Source organism: Orcinus orca, chromosome 17 (assembly GCF_937001465.1).
Source record: "Orcinus orca chromosome 17, mOrcOrc1.1, whole genome shotgun sequence".
Classification (NCBI taxonomy): domain Eukaryota; kingdom Metazoa; phylum Chordata; class Mammalia; order Artiodactyla; family Delphinidae; genus Orcinus; species Orcinus orca.
Window position 1 is genome coordinate 86,285,483 of NC_064575.1, and position 22,877 is coordinate 86,308,359.

General features: G+C 50.6%; 1 protein-coding gene and 1 long non-coding RNA gene across 3 annotated transcripts; both read right to left on the reverse strand.

Moving 5' to 3' along the window:
- Nucleotides 1-634: 634 nt before the first annotated feature.
- Nucleotides 635-10,206, reverse strand: TOP1MT (DNA topoisomerase I mitochondrial). Of its 2 annotated transcripts, none has more exons than XR_007472776.1 (3): nt 5,785-10,206; nt 4,276-4,823; nt 635-885 (listed from the first exon to the last, which is right to left on the reverse strand). XR_007472776.1 is itself a non-coding variant. In XM_033420174.2 (3 exons), the coding sequence occupies exons 1-2, from the start codon at nt 7,827-7,829 to the stop codon at nt 7,076-7,078; spliced, it is 285 nt and encodes a 94-aa protein (XP_033276065.1). In that variant the 5' UTR covers nt 7,830-10,206; the 3' UTR covers nt 3,557-4,823; nt 5,785-7,075. The 2 variants fall into 2 exon arrangements, 1 of the variants encoding a protein (XP_033276065.1); XM_033420174.2 differs by lacking the exon at nt 635-885 and having other exon boundaries at nt 3,557-4,823; nt 5,785-7,181; nt 7,651-10,206.
- Nucleotides 10,207-14,954: 4,748 nt separating this feature from the next.
- On the reverse strand, nt 14,955-22,468 carry LOC117199696 (uncharacterized). The gene is made up of 2 exons (XR_004481021.2): nt 22,282-22,468; nt 14,955-19,297 (listed from the first exon to the last, which is right to left on the reverse strand). It is a non-coding gene; the product is annotated as an uncharacterized LOC117199696 (long non-coding RNA).
- Nucleotides 22,469-22,877: the final 409 nt, after the last annotated feature.

The following is a 22,877-nucleotide window of genomic DNA, read 5'->3' on the forward strand; positions in this document are numbered from 1 at the left end:
ACATGAAGTGTTTGAAAAACCAGACACCTTCCCGCTAAAATCTGGACAAGACAAGGATGCCCGCTGTCACCATTTCTGTTCAACATAGACAGTACTGGAAGTCCTCGCCACAGCAGTCAGACAAGAAAAAGAAATAAAAGATCCAGATTACAAGGGAAGAGATAAAATTGTCATTATATGCAGATGACATGATACTGTATATAGAAAGCCCTAAAGGGTCCACACAAAAACTACTAGAACTCATAAATTCAGCAGGGTAGCAGAATACAATATCAACATACAGGAACCTGTTGCTTTACACTAACAATGACATATTGGAAAGGGAAAGTAAAAAAAAAAATCCCTTTTAAGATCGCATCAAAAAAATAAACAAAAATACTTAGGAACACACCTGACCAAGGAGGTGAAAGACTCATATGCTGAGAACTATGAAACATTGATAAAGGAAACTGAAGATGATTTAAAATGGAAAGACAGGCTGTTGGATTGGAAAAATTAATGTTATTAAAATGACCATACTACCCAAAGCAATCTACAGATTTAATGTGATCCCTATCAAATTACCCATGACGTTTTTTCACAGAACTAGAATAAGTAATCCTAAAATTTATACGGAACCATGAACGACCAGAATTGCCAAAGCAGTCCTGAGGAAAAAGAACAAAACAGGAGGCATAACCCTCCCAGACTTCAGACAATACTACAAAGCTACAGTAATCAAACAACATGGTATTGGCACAAAAACAGACATACGGATCACCAGAATAGAGAGCCCAGGAATAAACCCACACACTTACCATCAGTTAATCTTCGACAAGGGAGGCAGAAATATGCAATGTAGAAAAGACAGTCTCTTCAGCAAGTGGTGTTGGGAAAGTTGGACGGCTGCATGTAAATCAATGAAGTTAGAACACTCCCTCACACTATACACAAAAATAAACTCAAAATGGCTTAAAGACATATAAGACATGACAACATAAAACTCCTAGAAGAAAACACAGGCAAAACATTCTGACATAAATCATAGCAACGTTTTCTTAGGTCTCCCAAAGCAAAAGAAATAAAAGCAAAAATAAACAAATGGGACCTAATCAAATGTAAAAGCTTGAAAGGGCAGCAAAGGAAACCATAAACAAAACAAAAAGACAACCTATGGAATGGGAGAAAATATTTGCAAATGTTGTGACTGACAAGGGCTTAATTTCCAAAATATACAAACAGCTCATCCAACTCAATTAACAGAAAAAATAAACAATCAAAAAATGGGCAGAAGACCTCAACAGACATTTCTCCAAAGAAGACACACAAATGGTCAACAGGCACATGAAAAGATGCTCAACGTCGCTAATTATATTAGAGAAATGCAAATCAAAACTACAATGAGGTAATACCTCACACTGGTCAGAATGACCATCATCAAAAAGTCTACAAATAATAAATACTGAAGAGGGTGTGGAGAAAAGGGAACCCTCCTACACTGTTGGTGGGCCTATAAATTGGCTTCCATACTGTGGAAAACAGTATGGAAGTTCCTTTAAAAACTAAAAATAGAGTTACCATATGATCCAGAAATCCCACTCCTGGGCATATATCTGGAGAAAACTAATTCCAAAGGATACATGCATCCCAATGTTCATAACAGCACTATTCACAATAGCTAAGACATCGAAGCAACCTAAATGTCCATCAGCAGGTGAATGGATAAAGAAGATGTGGTATTAGGTTGGCCAAAAAGTTCATTCAGGTTCTTCCATACATCCAAATAAACTTTTTGGCCAAACGAATATATATATCTACGTGTATATATGCACACATACACAATGGAATATTACTCAGCCATAAAAGAGAATGAGATAATGTCATTTGCAGCAACATGGGTGAACCTAGAGATTATCATACTAAGTGAAGTAAGTCAGGAAGAGAAAGCCAAATACCATATGATATCACTTACATGTGGAATCTAAAAAAAAAAAAATAATACAAATGAACTTATTTACAAAACAGAAATAGACTCACAGACATAGAAAACAAACTTATGGTTACCGAAGTTGGGGAGTTAAATTAGGAGTTTGGGATTAACATACACACCACTATATATAAAATAAACAACAAGGTCCTACTGTGTAGCAGAGGGAACTGTATTCAATATCTTGTAATAAACTCTAATGAAAGATAATATGAAAAAATATATATGTGTGTGTGTATATATATATATATATATATATATATATATAAAATGTAAATCACTTTGCTATACACCAGAAATAAACACAGCATTGTAAATCAACAATACTTCAATTTTAAAAAAAGAATAAAAAAGCAGACAGACACAGTGACAAGAAAGCAGTAAGAGACTACCACTCATGAAAAGGCAGGCTTTTAAAGTAGAACTTTTAGAAATGAAAATTATAATCACTGAAATAGAATTCAATGGGTAGGTTAAGTAGCAGATTAGACACAGCTGAAGAAAGCATTAGTGTAGTGGAAGAAACATGCAGGGAGGCCCAGAATACCACAGGGACGAGGAGATGGGAAACATGAAGGAAATGTTCAAAGATCTGTAGAAGATAATAAGGTCTGACGTAGATGTGACAAGAATCCCAGGAGGAGAGAGTGAAGGAGAGGAGATACAGCAAAACCCTACACTGACCCCCGTGAGTATGCAGATCCTCTCCCACAGGCCATCCAGGCAGAGAAACAACAGCCAACCCCATCTGGTGAAGATGAGTGTCTGCATCCCGTTTTAACCTCAACCAGTCTCCCCGTAAAATCAGGCCAATGAAACAATCAATTAAAGGAGAGATTGTTGAAATTGTTATCTATGTCCTGGAAGTTCCAGCCATTCTCAAGACCCAGAATCAATATCTTCAGTGTTTAAGCCAGAGTGGACAACTGCCAACAAGTCGTGCCAACCTACAGCTGAGAATGGAGGGCCTGACTGCTTGGATGGACTTCCACAACTTCTGGTGGCCCCTGTGCCACAATCACAGTACTGTGACTCTGCAATTTACACCCCACTCACGGTGTTCCAGCAAGGCTTCTCTGTATTTAATGAAAAACATAAATTCACAGATGCAGGAAGTATAATGATATGAAACAGCACAAATAAAAAGAAATCCACACCTGGACACAACACAATGAGAACACAGACCAGCAAGACGAAGACCTTGAGGAGCCAGAGAAAGACGCCATCACCATCATCACAGTCACACTATCACACTGCTCAAGGCAACAGTAAGAGACAGAAGACAGTGGATTCGTGTCTTCAGTGTGTTGAGAGAAAATACCTGTCCATCTAGAACTGCACGCCCAGCAAAATTATTTTTTATAGATAAGGCATTTATAAATAAGTAATTTATAAATAGGTAAATTAATATATAAAAGTTATATTAATATATAAAATATTATATATGATTATATATAATATATATTATATATAATATGATATATATTATATATAATTATATAATATAATATAATATAAAAGATATTAATATATAAAAATAAAGTAAAATATAAATAAGTAAAATCTGAGGCAGTTCTTCATTAAGCAGTTTTCACTGAAAGGACTTCTAAAATTTGTACTACAAAAAGAAAATTATTTCAGGGCTTCCCTGGTGGCACAGTGGTTGAGAGTCTGCCTGTCGATGCAGGGGACACGGGTTCGTGCCCCAGTCCGGGAAGATCCTACATGCCACAGAGCAGCTGGGCCCATGGCCACTGAGCCTGTGGTTCCAGAGCCTGTGTTCCGCAACGGGAGAGGCCACAACAGTGAGAGACCCGCGTACCGCAAAAAAAAAAAAGAAAAAGAAAAAGAAAATGATTTCAGAATGACAGCCTTTGATACAAGATGGAATTGGAGCAAAGAAGAAGATCGATGTGAGTGTAAACCCACACTGTGTGTGAGGACGTCCACTGGGCCCTGCACGGGTGCAGAAGGGACTTTCTAAGATCCTCCTTTGTTGGGAAGGGCTGTAACACACTTTAATTTTAGACTTTAAATATGCATAGCATACTTTAAGCTTAATTACTAAATGTAAACGGTGTATATGTTTCCAGTCCAATAGAAAAAAATGCAATAATTTAAAATGAACAAAAACTTACTATATCAACTAAAAAATAAATAGGAAAAGAAAAATCTGAAAAAAACTAATCAGAGTAAGATGGTAGAAATCACCCAAATAGGTTCCTAATCACGGTAAACCTAACTAGATGCAATGTCCAGTTAAAACAGTAAGGTTGGCAGGAGGAGCCTGTAACTAAGAACCACAGTACCTGTGAAGATAAAGTAGGCAGAGGCAGGAGTCCGCCAAGGGGCCTCCGGAGGTGAGACGCCCACCAATTTAAGTTCTGGGAAGGCTCCGTGACTGGAGACGGCGGGTCTGCAGGGTCCTCACCAGAGAACAGGAACCATCTCAGAGAAACACCAAAGTCCTGCCATAAAGACCAACCTCAGTGGCAACCGCATTCAGCTGCTCCAGAGGCAGCAAGGCTCCCCTGGGTTCAGAACGCCCCCACCCCGTCCCCATGGATGGAAGGCCAGCACCAGACAGCTGAGGAGGTTCTCGATGCGCATGCGAGGTCAAACCAGAAAAGGAGCTTTTTACAAACTCAGAGGAAACAGAGATAGTGCAAGAAACGTAGAAAAGGTGAGCGAGATGGTAGTTAGTAACTTCAACGAGATCAAGAAGGAACTGTGTCCACTAAAAGAGAACAGAATAGGGGACTTACTTGGTGGTCCAGTGGTTAGGACTCCACGCTTCCACCGCAGGTGGCACAGGTTCAATTCCTGGTCGAGGAACTAAGATTCCGCATGCTGTGCACTGCAGGAAAAAAAAAGAGAGAACAGAGTAGTATTTTAAAAGGAACAATTCAAAATAAGGAAACAAATCTTAAAAACATGTGATAAGCAAAATTAAAAACATATTGGGGGGACTTCCCCGGTGGTCCAGTGGTAAAGAATCTGCCTTCTAATGCAGGGGACGCGGGTTCGATCCCTGGTCGGGGAACTAAGATCCCACATGCTGCGAGGCAACTAAGCCTACACGCCACAACTACTGAGCTCATGCGCCTCAACTAGAGCCCATGTGCCACAAGCTACAGAGCCCACACACCCTGCAGCCTGTGCACCACAACCAGAGAAGAAAAAACCCACACGCCACAACTAGAGAGAAACCCGTGCGCCACAACGAAGAGCCCGCATGCCACAATGAAAGATCCCGCATGCCACAACCAAGACCCGACACAGCCAAAAATACAACTTAAATAAATAAATAAATAAATCTAAAACACACACACACACACACACACACACACACACACAAATTAGGGAACTTCCCTAGTGGCGCAGTGGTTAAGTCTCTGTGCTCCCAATGCAGGGGGCCCGGGTTCGGTCCCTGGTCAGGGAACGAGATCCCACATGCATGCTGCAACTAAGGAGCCCTCGAGCTGCAACTAAGATCGGGTGCAACGAAATAAAAATAAATATTTTTTTAAAAAAATTAGTAAAACGGTTGAGAGGTAAAGTTGAGAAAATCTTTTTAAAAGAATAAAAAGGAGGTGGATGATAAGACAGAAAGATTAAGACTAACAGGCGTTTTAGGGGGAAGAAAAGGAAACAAAATGGTGAGAATGAAATTATCAGAGAAATAATCTTAACTTTACCCCAGAACTAAGAGACATGAATCACCAGAGCGAAAGCCCCTCCCAGTCCCTCCACAAACAACAAAGGAACATGACGCGGAGTCTCGACGTGGAGAACACACGAGTATCAGTGACGCAGACCTCAGAGGCGGCAGGCCAGACAGCAGATCCCACGGAGCACTGGGCATCAGATCCCGGGGAACTTCCCAACAGCGCATCCCAAGTCGGAAGACAACGGAACAATGCTTTGAAAGTTACAACTGAAAATAATTTGCAACCTGTAAGTTTACACGTATGGAGTCGTGAGTCCAGTGTGACAGTCGGATGACAGTATTTTCAGACATGCAAACTGAAATTTTTTCACTGCTGTTCATGAAACTTTTTTTTTCAGGAGGCCACAAAAAGAAGATCCCCTAACACACTAGGAGCTGGGAGACAGGGGTGGGTGGGGTCCAGTAAACAGGGAGTCCACTGCAGACAGTGGCGAGGGCCCAGAGAGCCCCAGGGAATGACAAGGATCTGCAGACTTGGGACCACTTAGTTTTCTACACTCCACGCTGTAGCCACGCTTACTTACTTTTCCTTCCACACGAAACATGCCCGCCCCTAAGGCACCCGGAAGTCCCATCCAAAGGCTGTTCTCTGGTGAGTTTCACCTGGTCTGGGTGTAGATGAGATGCCTCTTGAGCCAGAGACGTATAAACTACAAAGAAAAATTATCTGCCCCCCCAACCTAGAATTTGAAAGAAGACACCTCCCAGCCCCTGCCCACCTCCAGCTCCAGGAGCCTGCAGGCAGACCACAGGCCTGGCTGCGGCAGGGGTGTCCCTCCCACCCCACATCAGTGGCACTCCCATCCATCGTCAGCCACGCCCATATGTCCCTGGCCACTGAGTGCCACACAGCCACCCGAGATCTTTCCCTGTGACTCCGAAACCAGCCCCTGAGGGCCTGTGCACCGCACCAGGTGGCCTGAGGGCACAGACACCACAGCTCCTGCTGGCCTGGAACTCAGGACAGCCCCACGTGCTGCCAGCTGCTCTCTCGGGGACACGTGGACTCCGCCCACCCACCAGGGAGAGACAGGCTCAATGGGCACTCAGGGCCCCGCCGTCCCATCTGTTGAGGTAACAGGTGCAGCGTGTCTCAGGGGGTCCCTGCCCGGTGCTGGGGCAGAGTTTGGGAGTGGGGAGGCATAGGCCTCTACGGGACAGTCGGGCCCTCCCCAAGTCACAGCCTGGGACCAGGCACGCTGCCACGCCAGCTCCCAGCCAGGCCAGGGGACACCTGATGGGGCAGGGGACACTTGAAAGCACCCGGCCGGGCATCAGCCACCTTCTGTGTGATGACACAAAAGACACTACTTTGTACAAAATTCCCCAATCTGCGTTAATGGTGAAAAAAAATAAGTTCCGACGAGGCACAGAGACGCTCATTTAGAATTCAAAGTCTCGCCTGCCATGTCGAGAGCCCAGGCGAACTTCTCCCTCTGTGTCTTGTTGTAGATCTTCTCCACGGGCACCCCAAACCTCTTACACCTGCCAAGAGGAGACCAGAGTTCTTGGGAGGAGCGGGACAGAGGTCAGGACACCAGGCGACCCAACCTGCTCCTCCTGGGCACAGCACCCACAGCACGGCCACCAGCCCAGGGCAGCAGGGAGGAGGCCGTGTCCCCCAGTGCAGCCCAGCTGTCCTCCGAGCGGGGTGCTCAGGGGACGCTTACAGGGCACACAGGCGACCCAGTCACCCCACCCCCAGTGGGCAGGCTGGGCTCTCTGTGGCTGGTATGCGGCTTGGGGTCCCACCCCAGCCTTCCACTGCCCCAGAGCTCTCGGGCAGAGAGGACCAGTGACCCAGGACTCAGCATTAAACACACCAGCCAGTCGGGTCCCACCACAGGAAGGACCTGTGCTGACCACAGGGCCCAGGGGACTGAACTGGGGCCACTCAGGGGTCCAGTCCCCTCCTCGAGGCCACGAGTGGGCGCGGTGGCCTGGGCCCACGCACCAGGCGACACTGATCCGGGGGTCCAGGCAGTTGAGCTTGGACGTGCCCAGGGCCACCTGCTTGCTCTCCTCCTCGTCTGTGGCCTGCGTGCTCAGCCTCCCGAGCTGCTCCTGCCTCTCCAGCAGCCATCCCCTCTTCTCCAGGAAGCTGGCGAGAGAAGGAGGGGCACAAGCCCCCATGCTGGTACCACCCAGCCCCACTCAGGCCAGGCGAGCCCAGTGACGGGGGAGCCCCTGGAGGCTGGAACCCCCTGGGCACGAAGCAGGTACCATCCACCCAGACCTGACCTCACAGGAAGCGCCCGAAGGCCACAAGCAAACAAAGGGGACAAAGGACAGAATCAGATACAAAAGCCTTTCCACACCTGTGAAAGATGCTCAGTCCTGACCCCTACTGCCTTAGAGAAAAGCAGATTCATCAAGGCAGGACCCTCCTTTCACCCTCCACACGCCCTTCCCGAGACGCCAGACAGGGCACCCTGCAGAGGACACGGGACAGGCACAGCCACGACATCCACGTGCACGTGAACTTCGACCCCAGTCCTTGTTCCGGGAACTCCGGCTCCGAACCCACCTGGACACGTGTGGAAGGACCGCGGGTGGGGGAAACGCCGCTCTCAGAGGCTGAGCGGCCCCGACAGACACTACAGTGGAGCGTGTGAGGCCGGGTCTCTCCCCAGGCTGTGCACAAGGGTGGGCCGCAGCCACAGGCACCGCTCTGCAGTGGCCACCAGGGCACCAACCGAACGCCAGGGTGCCAGCGGCAAACGGCAGGCGGCTGCTGGTGCCACCAAGAGCGGAGGGGCGGGGGGCGCACGCGAGTCCTCCCGGAAGACACAGGAGGCTTCCCTTCCCAGCAGCTGCCTCTGAACACGAATGCCCTTCGGTCTAATGGCCGGACTTTCTCACACACTCACCCCACGACTAAGAAGCAGCTGCCTGCACCTGAGGAATCTTTCATGCTTTCACAGCCACAGCAGCCGCGAATAAAAGGGGGCACCCCGCTAGAAACCAGGAAGATGAGGGAAACCACAGACGACCGTGTCCTGGTGGGGCAGACCAGCTCCCGGGAGACATGCCACCAGTGCTGACGCGACGGGGAACACAGGCAAAGCGATTACTCAGCAATTTTAAAACTTCCCACAAAGAACAGCCCAAGCCCAGAGGCGTTCACTGGTGAATTCTACCAAATGGTTAAAGAAGAATTAACTCCAACTCTTCACAAACTTTCACAAAACAGAAGAGGAGAGACCGCTTCCCATGTCCCTCCGAGACCAGCGTCACCCTGACACTGAACCAAAGACGTCACTGGAAAGCCACACACCATTATCCAGTGTAAATACAGAAGCAAAAGTCCTCGTCACGACAACAGCGAGCCTAATCCAGGATGCATAAAAGAGATTCTGCACCATGAGCGAACAGGATTTATCCCTGGGATGCAAGAACGTGACACCCGAAATCCAACTAGTGCAACACTGCATCGTCTCAACAGATACAGAAAAATCATCGGACAAAATCCAGCACCTTCCAGGAAAACAACAAACCTCGACAAAAGCAACAGAAGGGCACGTCCTCACCTTGATAAAAGCACCTAAGAAAACCCACAGCTGACGTCCTCCTCAGCAGTCGAGCTCGGCCCGTCAGGTGGCAACAAGACGAGGGGTCCACACACACCACCTGTCCTCAACCTGCGCTGGAGGTTCCAGCCAGAGCACCAGGCAGACGAAGAAGTAAAAGGCGTCCGGGCTGGAAAGGAAGACGCAAACTGTCTGCTTGAGGACGACATGATCTCAAACCCGAAGGGATCCGCCAAGAAACTGCTAAGGCTAACAGGCGAGTTCAGTGGGGTGCAGGGCGTGAGGCCAGCCCACACGCATCAACTCTACTTCTGTGTGGTCTGCAGAGGACGAGTCAACACAGCAGGCCCGACCAACCCTGGAGAGAAAGGCCTGCCTACGAGGCTGGATGTCGGGAGGGCGCCCACCTCCCTAACCAGTAAGAAGAGAGAGGCTCACGGAGCCCGCAGTTGTGTACCGACAGTACAGGTCGCTGAACTCCTGCTTTCCTCCGGAGTCTGGAAGGTCGGGATGTGCCAGGCAGAGGGTGCCCACGAGACCTTTCACTGTACGCAGTCACAGCCGTGACCGTGCAGGGTCCTGTGAGTCCTACGGAATCACGGAACCTACAGGTGGTCTGGGGAGTCAGCGGGAAAGTGGGATTTGCTGGCACTCTGACCCGTGAAACACGGCACGAGCTCTGTTCTGGAAAGGAAGGACGAAGGGCTGGGGCAGGACACGCCCTTGGCCCCTGAGTGGCCCAGAGTCTCGCCCAGTGTGCAACAGCAGGAGAGCTGCTGTGAGAAGGCGAGCCTGGAGATGACAGGTCCAACCCCAGCTGACTGGGCTCAGATCCTCAGGCTGCTTCTGACCACCACGGCTGAAGTGAGGGGCGAAAATACAGCTCAGGTGATGCCTGGGCTTCTGTTCTCCAGGTGGGAGAAAGGACCCAAAGATTCCCAAAACTGAGCTCTGGATTGGCCAAAAATGTTACAAGTTTACACGGCTCTCCCCTCCAAGCAGAAAAGCCTGGAACAAAGTTTTAGAAAAGACGGCTGCTCTCCCCTCTCCCTCCCCAACCCCCATTCCAGCTGGGATCTTCCCAGGCAGCTGTAACGTTAACCCTGTAAAGGTTTACCTGCTAGGGATTTGAAAAAATTAGCAGTAAGAAAAAGCAGGACAGGGACTTCCCTGGTGGTCCAGTGCGTAAGACTCTGTGCTCCCAATTGCAGGGGGCCCGGTTCCATCCCTGGTCAGGGAACTAGATCCCGCATGCGTGCCGCAACGAAGAGTCTGCATGCCGCAATGAAGATCCCGCGTACCACAACTAAGACCCGGAGCAGCCTACATAAATTAATTAATATTAAAAAGAAAGAAAAAGAAAAACAGTACAGTTCTTGCAATGGCTCTGTATTTTGTGGCTACCGCATCTGGACGCAGAGTAAAAAGCTGACACAAAATGTAAAATGGCTGGAACTTCCCTGGTGGTCCAGTGGTTAAGACTCTGCACTTCCACTGGTCGGGGAACTAAGATCCCACACACCGCACGGCACGGCCAAAAGAAGAAGGAAAATCCGTGTAACTGCATAAATGCCAGAGGAATCGTCCCAATCAGAAAGGATGCGCAGGAAAAGTGTCAAGCGGACTCAACAGCCGTGTTCTGCAGCCTGTGGGAGGGTTAGAGTGCAGCAAACACATCTCCATAAACGATGGTTTCTTACTCTGAGTTCCCTATTGACGTCTCTGGGGAAGGAGTCCACGTGAGGAAGGGGGTTCTCCCGAGAGGGAGACACGTCCTGGAGTCTGGAGAGCTGGGTGGATTTCTAACGAGCTCTCGTGAGATGGGACCCAGGCTGGTGACCTGGCCTGATGTGTGCCGTTTGGAGCAGATCAACTTCTAACCTCCGGATGGACAAGCGACTGAGGGCTCAGGGAAGCCTTGTGACTTGGACTTGCGGTGTCCCCACTTTGCTGCTGCAGGAAAGCGACCGGTCTGCTGGGAATCTCGGGTCTTGCTGCCTGGGCCTGACTCTAGGCAGAAACCCAGCACCGTCTGCAGCAGGAGAGCGAGTGGGACGGAGGCTCCAGGACTGGACCTCAGACCCCAGGGTTTTGGCAGATTTAGGACATCCCTTCGTGGGACCCTAACCATGCAGACACAGCTGCTGGCTGGACCTTGGGGCCACCTGCAGATGCCCCCAGGAAAAGGCCCGTTTTTCTGGCGGGGCAGTCAGAAGTCAAGTGCGCCGGGCCGTGTGTCTCTGATGCAGAGACTGCCCGCGGCCCAGGCTGTGATCCTGCACGTGTGCCAGCGGGGGGCGGGGGGGGCACATCACAGGGACAGCCGCCCCAGGGATGCCTCGGCGCTCCACCTGAGACTCTCCAGGTAAGGGGAGCTCGTAGCAGCGGAGGGGGCTGCCCCGGCACACAGCCCAGTGGGGCAGGTGGACCCCCAGATGCAGCCCATCTTGTCTCTGCTGCTCACTGGATCAGCAGGACGATACGGCCGTACACACGTAGACGTTACATGAACATGAGAACATCTGTGAAAAATCCAGCGTCCGCCCCGCCAGCGCCTGGATGTGGTGTGTCTTTCTGGCCCCGATGCATACAAACGTTTCTCTGTGGCAACACTTCTGCGCCTTGTGCACAAAACCCAGATGAAAGGTCTGGGAAAGAAAGCAATGCAAAGTTATGATGACTGACCACGAACATGATTTTGTAACAACAAGGGGAACACTCCTGAGATCCTGGTCCCTGGGGAGGAGGGCGGAAGCGCCGGCTCTGAGCCCAGGGAGTGGGAATGAGTCGTGTGCAGCGGCCCGTGGGCCTGAGAACCGTCCGTGTGTCCTGACACTGTGAGGGATCTCAGCTCAGTGCCGAGTCCTGGAAGTCCTCCTGGTGAATCACTGAACCTGTGGGTGGGCTCGGGGACATGCAACAAAGCCAGCAGTGAACCACCCAAAAGTGAAATGAAGAAAACAATTCCATTTACAACAGCAACGAAAATAAAACACTTTCAAATAAACTTAACCCCCAAAAGTGCAAAACTTGTCCTCCAAAACTTTGCTAAACGAAATGAAAGAAGAACGATGCATCTAAAGAGACATCCCAGGGCTCACAGGCTGGAAGGCTTGGCCTTGTGTAGAAGGCGGTACTTCCCAAACGGACCTCCAGCGGCTCCGCACCCCAATCAAAACCCAGGCTGACTTCCCTGCAGAAAGTGACCAGCCAACCCTCAAATTCATCTGGATTTTCAAGGGACCCTGAATAGCCAAACAATCTTTAATGAGAAAACCAAACCGGAGCTCACACTTCCTGATTTCAAACTTACAGGAGTCAAGACTGAGTGGTACTGGCAGGAAGACAGACAGACAGATGAACGTGAACAGAACGGAGCCCAGAAACACCTGCCATCAGCTGATCTTCCACAAGGTGTCAAGACCATTCAGCTGGTGGGAGTGGAGCTGGGAAAACCGGGTCCACGTGAGCAAAAAGGAAGTGGAATCCTTACCTCACACCATGTACGAAAAATAACTCAAAATGGATCAACTAGCTAAATGCAAACATTGAAACTATAAAACTCTTACAAGAAAACCTAGAAATGCATCTTTATGACCTCAGGTCAGGCAAAGCCTTATTAGACGTGATACCTGAAGAATAAGCAACGGAAACTAGACTTATCAAGATTTCTGTGCTTCAAAGCACCCTACCAAGAAAGTAAAAAGACAACACACAGAATGGGAGAGAGCCTTTTCAAATCATGTATTTGAGGACTTTCCTGGTGGTCCAGTGGTTAGGACTCCACGCTTCCACTGCAGGGGGCGCAGGTTCAATCCCTGGTTGGGGAAGTTCCGCATGCCACGTGGCGCGGCCAAAAAAAAAAAATCATATATTTGCAAAGGTACTCGTATCTGGAGTGAATAATGAGCTCTTATAACTCAACAGTAAAAAAACCAAAGAACTCAACTGAAAAACGAAAAAAGGACTGAACAGACATTTCTCCAAAGACCACACACAAACAAACGCCCAGTAAGCAGAGAACAGAGCCTCACACGTCGTCAGCCAGCGGCGAAGCGCAAAGCAAACCCACACCCACCGGACTGTAACCAAAGCGAGGGAAGACGAGAACAGTGCCAGCCAGGGCGTGGGGAAACTGGGCCCCGGCGCGCGGCCGGTGAGAGCGTGAGCACGCTTTCGTAAAACGCTAAACCTCGGCGCTACAGAGTAACCCGACAATTCTACGACGAAAGCCACACAGCGGGAACACCCGAACGCCCAGACACATGGACAGCAAAACGTGGTCTGGCCACACACGGCATCTTCGGCGACTGAAGCACTGACGGGCTGCAACGCGGGTGGACCTCAGCAACATTACACTGAACGAAAAAAGCCAGACAAGGTCCACAGATGGTGGGATTCCATTTGTGCGAATGTCCAGGGGCTGGGGGAGGGGAGGGGGTTTGTTTGCAGCGATGGAAACGCTCTAAAATGTACGGTGACGATGGCTGCACAGCTCTGTGAACGAGCCGGAACCGCTCGCCCGCAGCCCAGAGCCGAGAGCCTCTGAAGGAGAGAACCACGTGGCCCGGAGCTCGGGGGCCCGAGGACAGGCGCTTCTCCTCCTGCACTTCTGCACTGCTTCACGTTTTGGCGCAAATATAGTTTGTATCTTTTGAATCAGAAAATACGATTGAAAAGAAAACCAGAGAACTGGTGAAGACAAAAGCAGGCTCACTGCCAACCCCACGGCTTGGATGGGCCGAGGCCTCCGGACACTTGCCTCTTGGACCTGCCGTCCCCTCTGCATTTGTGCTCAGCCCTTGCCTCCTTCAGCTCTGCCTTGGCCTCGGCCACCTGCTTCTTCTTCGCCTCAATCTGCAAAGAAGAGGGGCCCAGTCAGGGCTGCTCCTGCCTACCCTAGTCCAGCCCCAGGGACCACCGTCCACAGCCTGCAGGCCCTATGCCCTGTAAGGGCCCAGCTGACCAGGTCCCCTGGGTTCTGCCCATTCAGGGTGCTGGAGCGCTGGTCCTGACTGGTCACTCTGTGGCCAGGGGACAGGGTGAGGCCAAGCGGCCCCAGACATACCACCTGCTCCAGCCAGACCTGGCCCCCTTGCTCCGCTGACCTCCCTCCTGGGCTAGAGGCCCTTCCACACCAGAAGGCCGCGCAGGATGGCCTCTGGCCCTCCCTTAGCCGGTTCTCCCTCCTGGCCAGCACCTGGCCCCGGGCAGCCCTGATGTGCCCAAGCCCCTCCGAGGGCCATGCGCTCCCAGGGAGGGAAGAGGAGGGGAGCCGCGCAGTCGCCCCAGAGGCCCTCCCGCCGTGCCCGCCGCGCGCCTTCGACCGAAGCGTCTGCATCGACTTCTCGAAGGTCTTGGGAGTTGCCCGCTGATGGTTGCAGAGAACGGCAACGGCCCGATTTGCTCGGTTGTAAGACAGAATCTTAGCGGCTACGCTGTCTTCAGCTAGAAAACAGGAGTCTGTTACGCAGCGGCAGCCACAGGACAACAGCCGCTGCCGGCCCGAGGAAGGACCTCACAGGACAGGACTCAGGGTCCGCACCTAGTCAAGGGCCTCCCAACAGAGGCAGAGAGGAGGCCTCCCCAGATCCCCCCGAGAGCATCGGGCCCACGTCCAGGAGCCCCCCTGGGGGTGGGAGTGGCAGGAAGAGGGTTCCCGCACACAACGGGGGGACACGCAGAGCTGGACCGGCGCTTCAAAACCGACTCTGCCGAGGAGCAGACGCAGAGACCGGGCGGGGGCCTGACCGTGCGGGTGGCCCCGCGGGGATGGCTCGGCCTGGGGACCTGCGCATCCCTGACCCGTCCCCACAGGCCAGGGGAGCTCCACTCTGCCCTGGACACCGGCCACGAGGCATCCCGTACCAACCCAGCAGCCGGGCACCAACCCACAAGCGGGCGCCCTGTCCCCACACCAGGTTCTAGCCAGAGCACACGAGCAAGAAAGCGACGTAAAAGGCATCCAAATTTGAGAGGAAGAAGTAAACTGTCTTTATTTGCAGATGGCAGGATCTTGTGTATAGAAAACCCACCAGATTCTACAACAACAACGAAAAATTATTAGGGCTAATAAATTAATTCAGCGAAGTTGCAGGGTACAAGATCAATATACAAAAATTGGTTTTCTTTCTTTTCACCTGCAGTGAATTACCTGAGAAAATTACAAAACAACTGCATTTACAGTAGCACCAAAAAATGAAAATAGCTAGGAGTGAACTTAACCAAAAAAATTAAATATTTGTAAACTTTAAACTACAAAACATGCCAAAAGAAATTAAAGAAGCTCTAAGTAAATGGAAAGTCATCCCATATTCATGGATTGGAAGACTCATTTTGCTAAGATGGCAATATTCCCCAAAGTGATCCACAGAAAAACCTAATCCCCATCAAAAGGTTGGCTTCTTTGCAGAAACTGACAACAATCTTAAAATTCACATGGAAATACAAGCTATCCAGAATAACCAGAACAATCTTGAAAGAGAAAAACGAGGTTAGAGGACTCACATTCTGATTTAACAGGGACTTCCCTGGTGGCGCAGCGGTTAAGAATCCGCCTGCCAATGCAAGGGACACGGGTTTGATCCCTGGTCTGGGAAGATCCCACATGCTGCAGAGCAACTAAGCCTATGTGCCACAACTACTGAGCCCACATGCCACAACTACTGAGCCCGCGAGCCTAGAGCCCGTGCTCTGCAACAACGGAAGCCACTGCAATGAGAAGCCAGCACACCACAACGAAGAGTAGACCCCGTTCGCCATACCTAGAGAAAGCCCACACACAGCAACAAGGACTGAACGCAGCCAAAAATAAAACAATTTTTTTTTTTAAAGTACAAGCAAGGAAAAATAAAACAGCTAAAGTAGACTCATCAAATTTTCAAACCTTTTGTGCTTTAAAGGACACCATCAAGAAAATGAGAAGGCAATCCACAGGAAGGGAAAAAATGTTTGCAAATCATGTATTTGGTGAATCTACTGTTTAGAATATATAAAGAACACTTACATCTCAACAATAAAAAGACAAATAACCCAACTAAAAAAAAAATAGACAAAGAAACTGATCAGACGTTTCTCCGAAGATATACAAACGGTCAATAAGCACAAAAGATGCTCAACATCCTTACCCATCCGGGAAATCCAAATCGAACCCACAATGAGAGGCCACTTCACACCCACCCACTTCGTAAGCCTTCACATGTCTCCTCATACTAGCAACTCCACAAAGAGTACCCCATTTCACATACAAGAAAAAAGAGGCTCAGAAAATCTAATTTCCCCAGAATCATATCGTTGCTGAAAGCAGGATCTGATACCAATAAAGACCATTCTGATCCCAAAGCTGGCAGCCCCTCCTGTGGTCTCTGCTGCCCCCCTTCACAAGGTGTGAAACAGCACTGACCAGCAGAAATGTGACACAAGCCACAAGTGAATTTTAAACCGATTTGATTTTTTGCAATATACTTAACTTCAACCAAAATATTTAAAATATTGTCACTACAATGTGTGATCAATATAAAAAATGAGTTCACATTCTTTTTCCTACTATTTGACGTCAGCATGAACTCTACACCCACAGCATGTCCCCACCGGGTCCAGCCACATCTCAGGAGCTCACAGCCACACGCGGCTGGTGGCTGCAGGCTAGACGGCCCAGGAGGAATGGTTAAGACGGCGGTGTCCAATGTGTGCTCCTCTGCTTAGTGTCCCTGTGACCACGGCCAAGTTGCTTAACCTCTCTGTACCTCAGTTTCCTAACCTGGTAAGTGGAGATAACAGCACCTACCTCGCCAAGGACTGGCCAAAAGCAATGGAGACACAGAGCCAAGTGCATCACGGACGCTGGTTCTCACTAGCACCCGGTAACACCTACATTTCAAAGCTGCCCCCGCCCTACAATATTTTGGCGTTACCCACCACGCCTCCCCGACAGGCCCACAGCCGCAGCAAAAGCCAGCACTTACAGCCACCTTCTCTTTAGGCCCACACGTGGGCGTGAAAGAGACCGCGGGTGGGGGTGGGGCGGAGGCGGGCCGTGAGCCCGGGGCGGGGCTACAGGGGTGGTGACCGGGTGAGGGGCGGGGCACGGCCTGCAGGGGGTGGTGATGGGCAGTGGGGGCGGGGCCAGGGCGGGGGCGGGGCCGGCGCGGGCTTACCATCTCCACCTGCCTTCTCCCTCCTCCTCCGGCCCTTTGGTGGCCTCGTGGTCCCTTTTCCTCTCTCCCTCCGGACGTTGCACCGACCGGCTCCTCCTCTTGGCCTCTGCCCTGCTCCAGGCCACACCGACTTATCTCCTCTCTCCGTCGCTTCTCCCACTGTACGTCCTTCCCGGGGCGGCCCAGTCCACACCTGATGGCCCTCTCCGCCCGCCCATCCCCCCCCAGCTCCCCATCCCCTTGTCTCTGTTCCTTTGCTTCCGGAGCCCCTGCTCCGCCCACGTTGTCCTTCTTCCTTTTTTTGACTTTTCTGGAAACCACAGTCTCTGATGCGGACTCGTTACCAGCACATTTTTCATTTTCTTCTTAGTTTCTCCAGCCCACATGTCTTTCCCCTCCTCGACATTCCCTCGTAGCTGCTTTCTCCCCACCAACTCTCCCACCTTTTCGGTGTAGGCTAGCTGCCCCGTCGTGGACGTTCCCCCCCCCCCCCCCCCCCCGCCTCCGCCTGCGCGTCTTCCCTGCGGCTCTCGGCTCCCGCGTCCCCATCGCCTCCATGCACCGCCTCCCCGCTGGGCCCGCGCCCCCTCTCCGCAGGCGCCCTCCTGCTGTGTCCACATGCACCCCTCCAGTCCCCGCTGCCCTCCTCCAGCTTCGAAGCCTTGGTCTGTCTCCCAGCACCTTTCTCCTTAAGCCCTTCCCGCCTCTGCTCTTCCGATATGTTCTCCTTTTTTTTTTTCTGTTTGCTTTTCACTTTCACCCCATCCTTTCCCTGGCTTGTGTCCACTTGCTCCTTGTCTCCCTCTCCCAGGGTGCTGGGCCACACAGCCTTCCCACCATCCTGGCCGCTGGGCACAGCCTGCAGTGCCCCATCCTCAGAGGACACCTGGAGATCACCAAGGGCCATCTTCCTCTCGTCCCCAGGGCCTTGCAGCCTCGGAACCTTGTGCAGGAGAGAGAGCACACTGTGAGTGGGCCACACCCCACAGGCAGCACCCACCCAGGTCGCAGACCCCAGTGACTGCTTTACTCACCACATCCTGCCCTGCCCTTCCCCACAGAGGCTTCCATCAGAGGAGCAACAAATCCAGACTGTGCGCCTCTACTGCCTCCAAAGGAGCTTCAGAAAATAGCTTCCGTGTCTCAGCCCTCCTGGCCCTTGTCAGAAGTGGAACCCAGGGCAGTGCACTGCCCCCGGGCACAAACCCCACTGGGAAAGGGCACAGGAGGAGCAGCTATTCCAATGCCACTTCCCCCACCCAGGCTCCACAGACTCATTTCACAATACATTCCTGTTAGGAAGTCAGACAGGGGATCTGCCTGGTGGTCCAGTGGTAAAGAATCTGCTGTCCAATGCACAGGACACGGTTTCAATCCCTGGTCGAGGAACTCAGATCCCACATGCCACGGGGCAACTAATGCCACATGCCACAACTACTGAGCTCATGCGCTTCAACTAGAGCCCGTGTGCCATAAACTACAGAGCCCACGTGCTCTGGATCCCACATGCCACAACTAGAGAGAAGCCCGTGCACTGCAGCAAAAGATCCCGCGTGCCACAACTAAGACCTGACAGCCATAAAAAATAAATAAATAAAATAAATATTTTTTTAAAAAAAGAAAGAAAGTCAGACAAGTCAGACAGTAAGGTCATTCATTGTCTTTTTTTTGCCCACGCCACACGGTACCAGGGATGGAACTCATGCCCCCTGCAGTGGAAGCATGGAGTCTTAACCACTGGACTGCCAGGGAAATCCCCATTCACTGTCTTCTTACACTTGCAAGAATAAACACGCAAGCACGAGCGCCTAGAAAGCTGCTCACGAGAATCACCCCTGAAGACGTCACCTGGCCTTGTTTCTTGCAAAGCTTTGCACTGTTACGCGTCTTCACAGGCTTGGCGGTCTGTGCAGATCTGGAACACAAAACCATACGTAAATGCATAAATCTGCTGCTCACTTAGAAAGCCTACCATTTTGAAAACAGATAAATAACCTACATTACAGACTACAGAGCCTCCAGTCTTTCCAGTGGACTCTCTATTTTTCACAACATGTTTGGTGAACATGAGCATATTCACAGGACATCTGTGGGCGGGGGCGAATGAGCGCAACTCCAGTCTGACACTAAGGAGCTGCTGGCAGCTGCAAAAGCACCCCTGGCACACGTCCTGCCGACAGGAGACCCGCGGGGGCTGCAGAAAGAGCGGATGGCACAGCCAGCCCTGTCACCCACCAGGTCCACCTCTGTCCACCCCCGGCCCCTGTCAATACTGTGACTGCCATGGGACTTCCCTGGTGGTCCATGGTTAAGGCTCCACGCTTCCAATGCAGGGGACGCGGGTTCCATCCCTGCTTGGGGACCTAGGATCCCGCGTGCTGCGCAGCCAAAAAAATTAAAAATTAAAGAAAAAAAAAACTACGACTGCCAGGAAATCATCAATTTAGAAAAACGGTCCTTCAAGGGTAACCTTGAAGAAGCAGTAATTGCAAGAAACACATTCAGAAACAAAACCCAAACTAAACAGAGAGATCAGACACAACAGGCCCGAGCAGGAGCGCGGGGCAGCCCCTGCAGCCGCCACCCAAACACCGCCACGGGGACAGGCCCTGGGGGGGCCAGGCACTGGCTTACAGAGGGCAAGGGAGGCCCGCGACCAGGCGACTGACCAACTTCACACCCACTAGGACGGCTACAGCGAAAAGATGGACAATAACAAGTGCTGGCAGGCGTGTGGAGAACTCAAGCTCCTCGTACGCTGCTGGTGGGAATGTCAAATTGTGGAGCCGCCCCGGGAAACAGTGCGGCAGTGCCGGAGCGAGGCAAACAGCTACCACGAGACACAGCAGCTCCACTCCTAGGTGTTCACACAAATACTGTGAGGGAATGTTCACAGCAGCAATACTGACAAGAGCCCAAAGGTGGAAACAACCCAAAATGTCCATCAACAGATGAACGGATAAGCAAAAGGCGCTATACTCAAACAGTAAAATATTTTCAGCCATAAAAATGAAGTGCTGTGGCTTCCCTGGTGGCGCACTGGTTAAGAATCCGCCTGTCGATGCAGGGGACACAGGTTCGAGCCCTGGTCCGGGAAGATCCCACATGCAGTGGAGCAACAAAGCCCGTGCGCCACAACTACCGAGCCTGCGCTCTAGAGCCCGCGAGCCACAGCTACTGAGCCCGCATGCCGCAACTACTGAAGCCTGCGCACCTAGAGCCCGTGCTCTGCAACAAGAGAAGCCACCGCAATGAGAAGTCCAGGCACTGCTACCAAGAGCAGCCCCCGCTCGCCACAACCAGAGAAAGCCTGCACGCAGCAACGGAGACCCAACACAGCCAAAAATAAATAAATAATTTTTTACATAAATAAAAATGAAGTGCTGACACGTGCTACAATGTGGATGAATCTTGAAAATGTGTTAAGTGAAAGACGCCGGACACAAAAGGACAGGTATTGTGTGAGCCACCTGCACAGCACACCCAGGACAGGCCAATGCACAGACAGAAGGCTGACGAGAGGGCGCCAGGGGCTGGGGGAAGAGGGAAATGAGGGGTATGGGGTTTCCCTGTGAGGTGATGGGAAAATTCTGGAATTAGATCGTGCTGATAGCTGCCCAAGATTGTGAATGTCCTTAGTACCAAGGAACTGTACACTCTGAAATGGTTAAAATGATGAATTTTACATTATATGAATGTTATCACAACAAAAACAAACACAAAAGGAAAGTTTCCCAAAATTTCTGACGTTTTCCATGAGAGAAAAAGAAGAGTTGGGACAGAACACCAGGCACAGGAGAAATCCTGCCTCTGTTCACAGCACGGGGGCCGCACGATGAGGCCCACAAGCTAGACCTAGGTCGCACACGTTTCTGTCTGTCTGGCCAAGCAGTTCTGTAAAATTTCAGCAACATTTAACATCTGAGACGCTTCACCATAACGATCCCCACGTCGATGGTGTGTGAGCTGCATACCCAGGGGCCTGCTCAGAAGTTCATCCACTACTCACAGCGGGGGTCCAGCAGGGAGGGAGGGAGGGAGCAAACGGCAGCCAGAAAAGGGAGGGGCCCACCCTCCCCCCACCCCACTCCCCCCCACCCGATTACGGGAAACTAATAAACATGATTTGACATGACTCAGAGAAAACATCAAGTTAAACTACTCCTGTACTCCGAGGCCAGGTGCTTCACTCAAAACTGGAAATACTATTTAGAACAACAGCTTCAACTGCCTGATTCTGAAGCCTGGACTCCTTTCACCATGAACTGATACGCAAATCCTGTCATCAAGCCACACGTGTTTCCAACACCAAAGTTTCCAAAAGCAAAACCTACCACGGTTTTTTTCCATCAGGTTTTTTCTTTGTTCTACTGGACAAAGAGAGCTATTTATACTGTCCTCTGAGACAAGAAAGTGGTAGAAAACAGGAGAGGTAAAGAAAGGTCAGAGACAACCATATGCCTAATGCCTTTTAAACAATTTTTGGTTCTATTCTTTGAAAAAGATGTAGTTACGTTGATTGTTACCTAGTCTACAATTATTTCTGACAAGATCCTTTATTTATTGATAAAATAAAAACCACAAAAGAGAGGACCAACAGCAGATGAAGGGGGCCAGTCCTCGGCCTTCACAGAAGGCCTTCACAGAACGCGCAAAAGACTGATTTCCTGCGCGGCAGCCAGCAGCTCCCATTACCAATCGTTCTGTGGTTCTACCAGATTCTTCACTTCTGCTCAAGTGAGAGCAAAGACTGGATAAAAACAGGGAGTGCAGGTCCCAATTCCAATGCCAAGGCCGGACTCAGGACTGAAGGTGATGTCGCTGCCCCTCCCACTGCTGCATCCTCACCACCCTACCTCACCTCCTGCACAGAGGAAAGGGACACAGAACAAACCCTACCTGATATCTTCTGAAATGGAGAATGTACTTTCTTCCTTCAGGCACTGCTACGAGTCACAAGAAGACAGAGAGTTTTACTGAGAACATTTCCATGTTGCAGTAATGGTTAGAACTTCTGTTGAAACACTAAAGAGACCACCACCAATGTGTCCTGAAGTGGCCCCCGGGAAGAGCAAACGTGACCCTCAGGAAGTGAGCAAGTTAGGTCCAGGACACCACGACGCCCCCAGCCGGCAGCTTCCGGGTCCTTAGAACTCAGCAAGAGGGTGGCAGCCACTCAAAGGATTCTGAGTAATGCGTAACCAAACCCACCCCTCCCAGAACTGATTCCAAGGCCCAGGCACAACACAAAGCAGCGCGCCTTCCGAAATTAGAAATAAATGTACTTTACACACAAAGTGTACATTTTTAAAACTATCAAAATGCCATAGAGACTAAGAAAGGCTTACAGATTTAAAAAAATGAAGAATTTAACTTACTGAAGCCCGTTAAGTTTAAAAACAGAACATTAACAGTAAATGAAAGATTCAAACCTGGTCTTTCCCACATCTTCCCTGATGTTTTTGGTTTGGCTCCTTCACTCTCTGTTTCTTCGG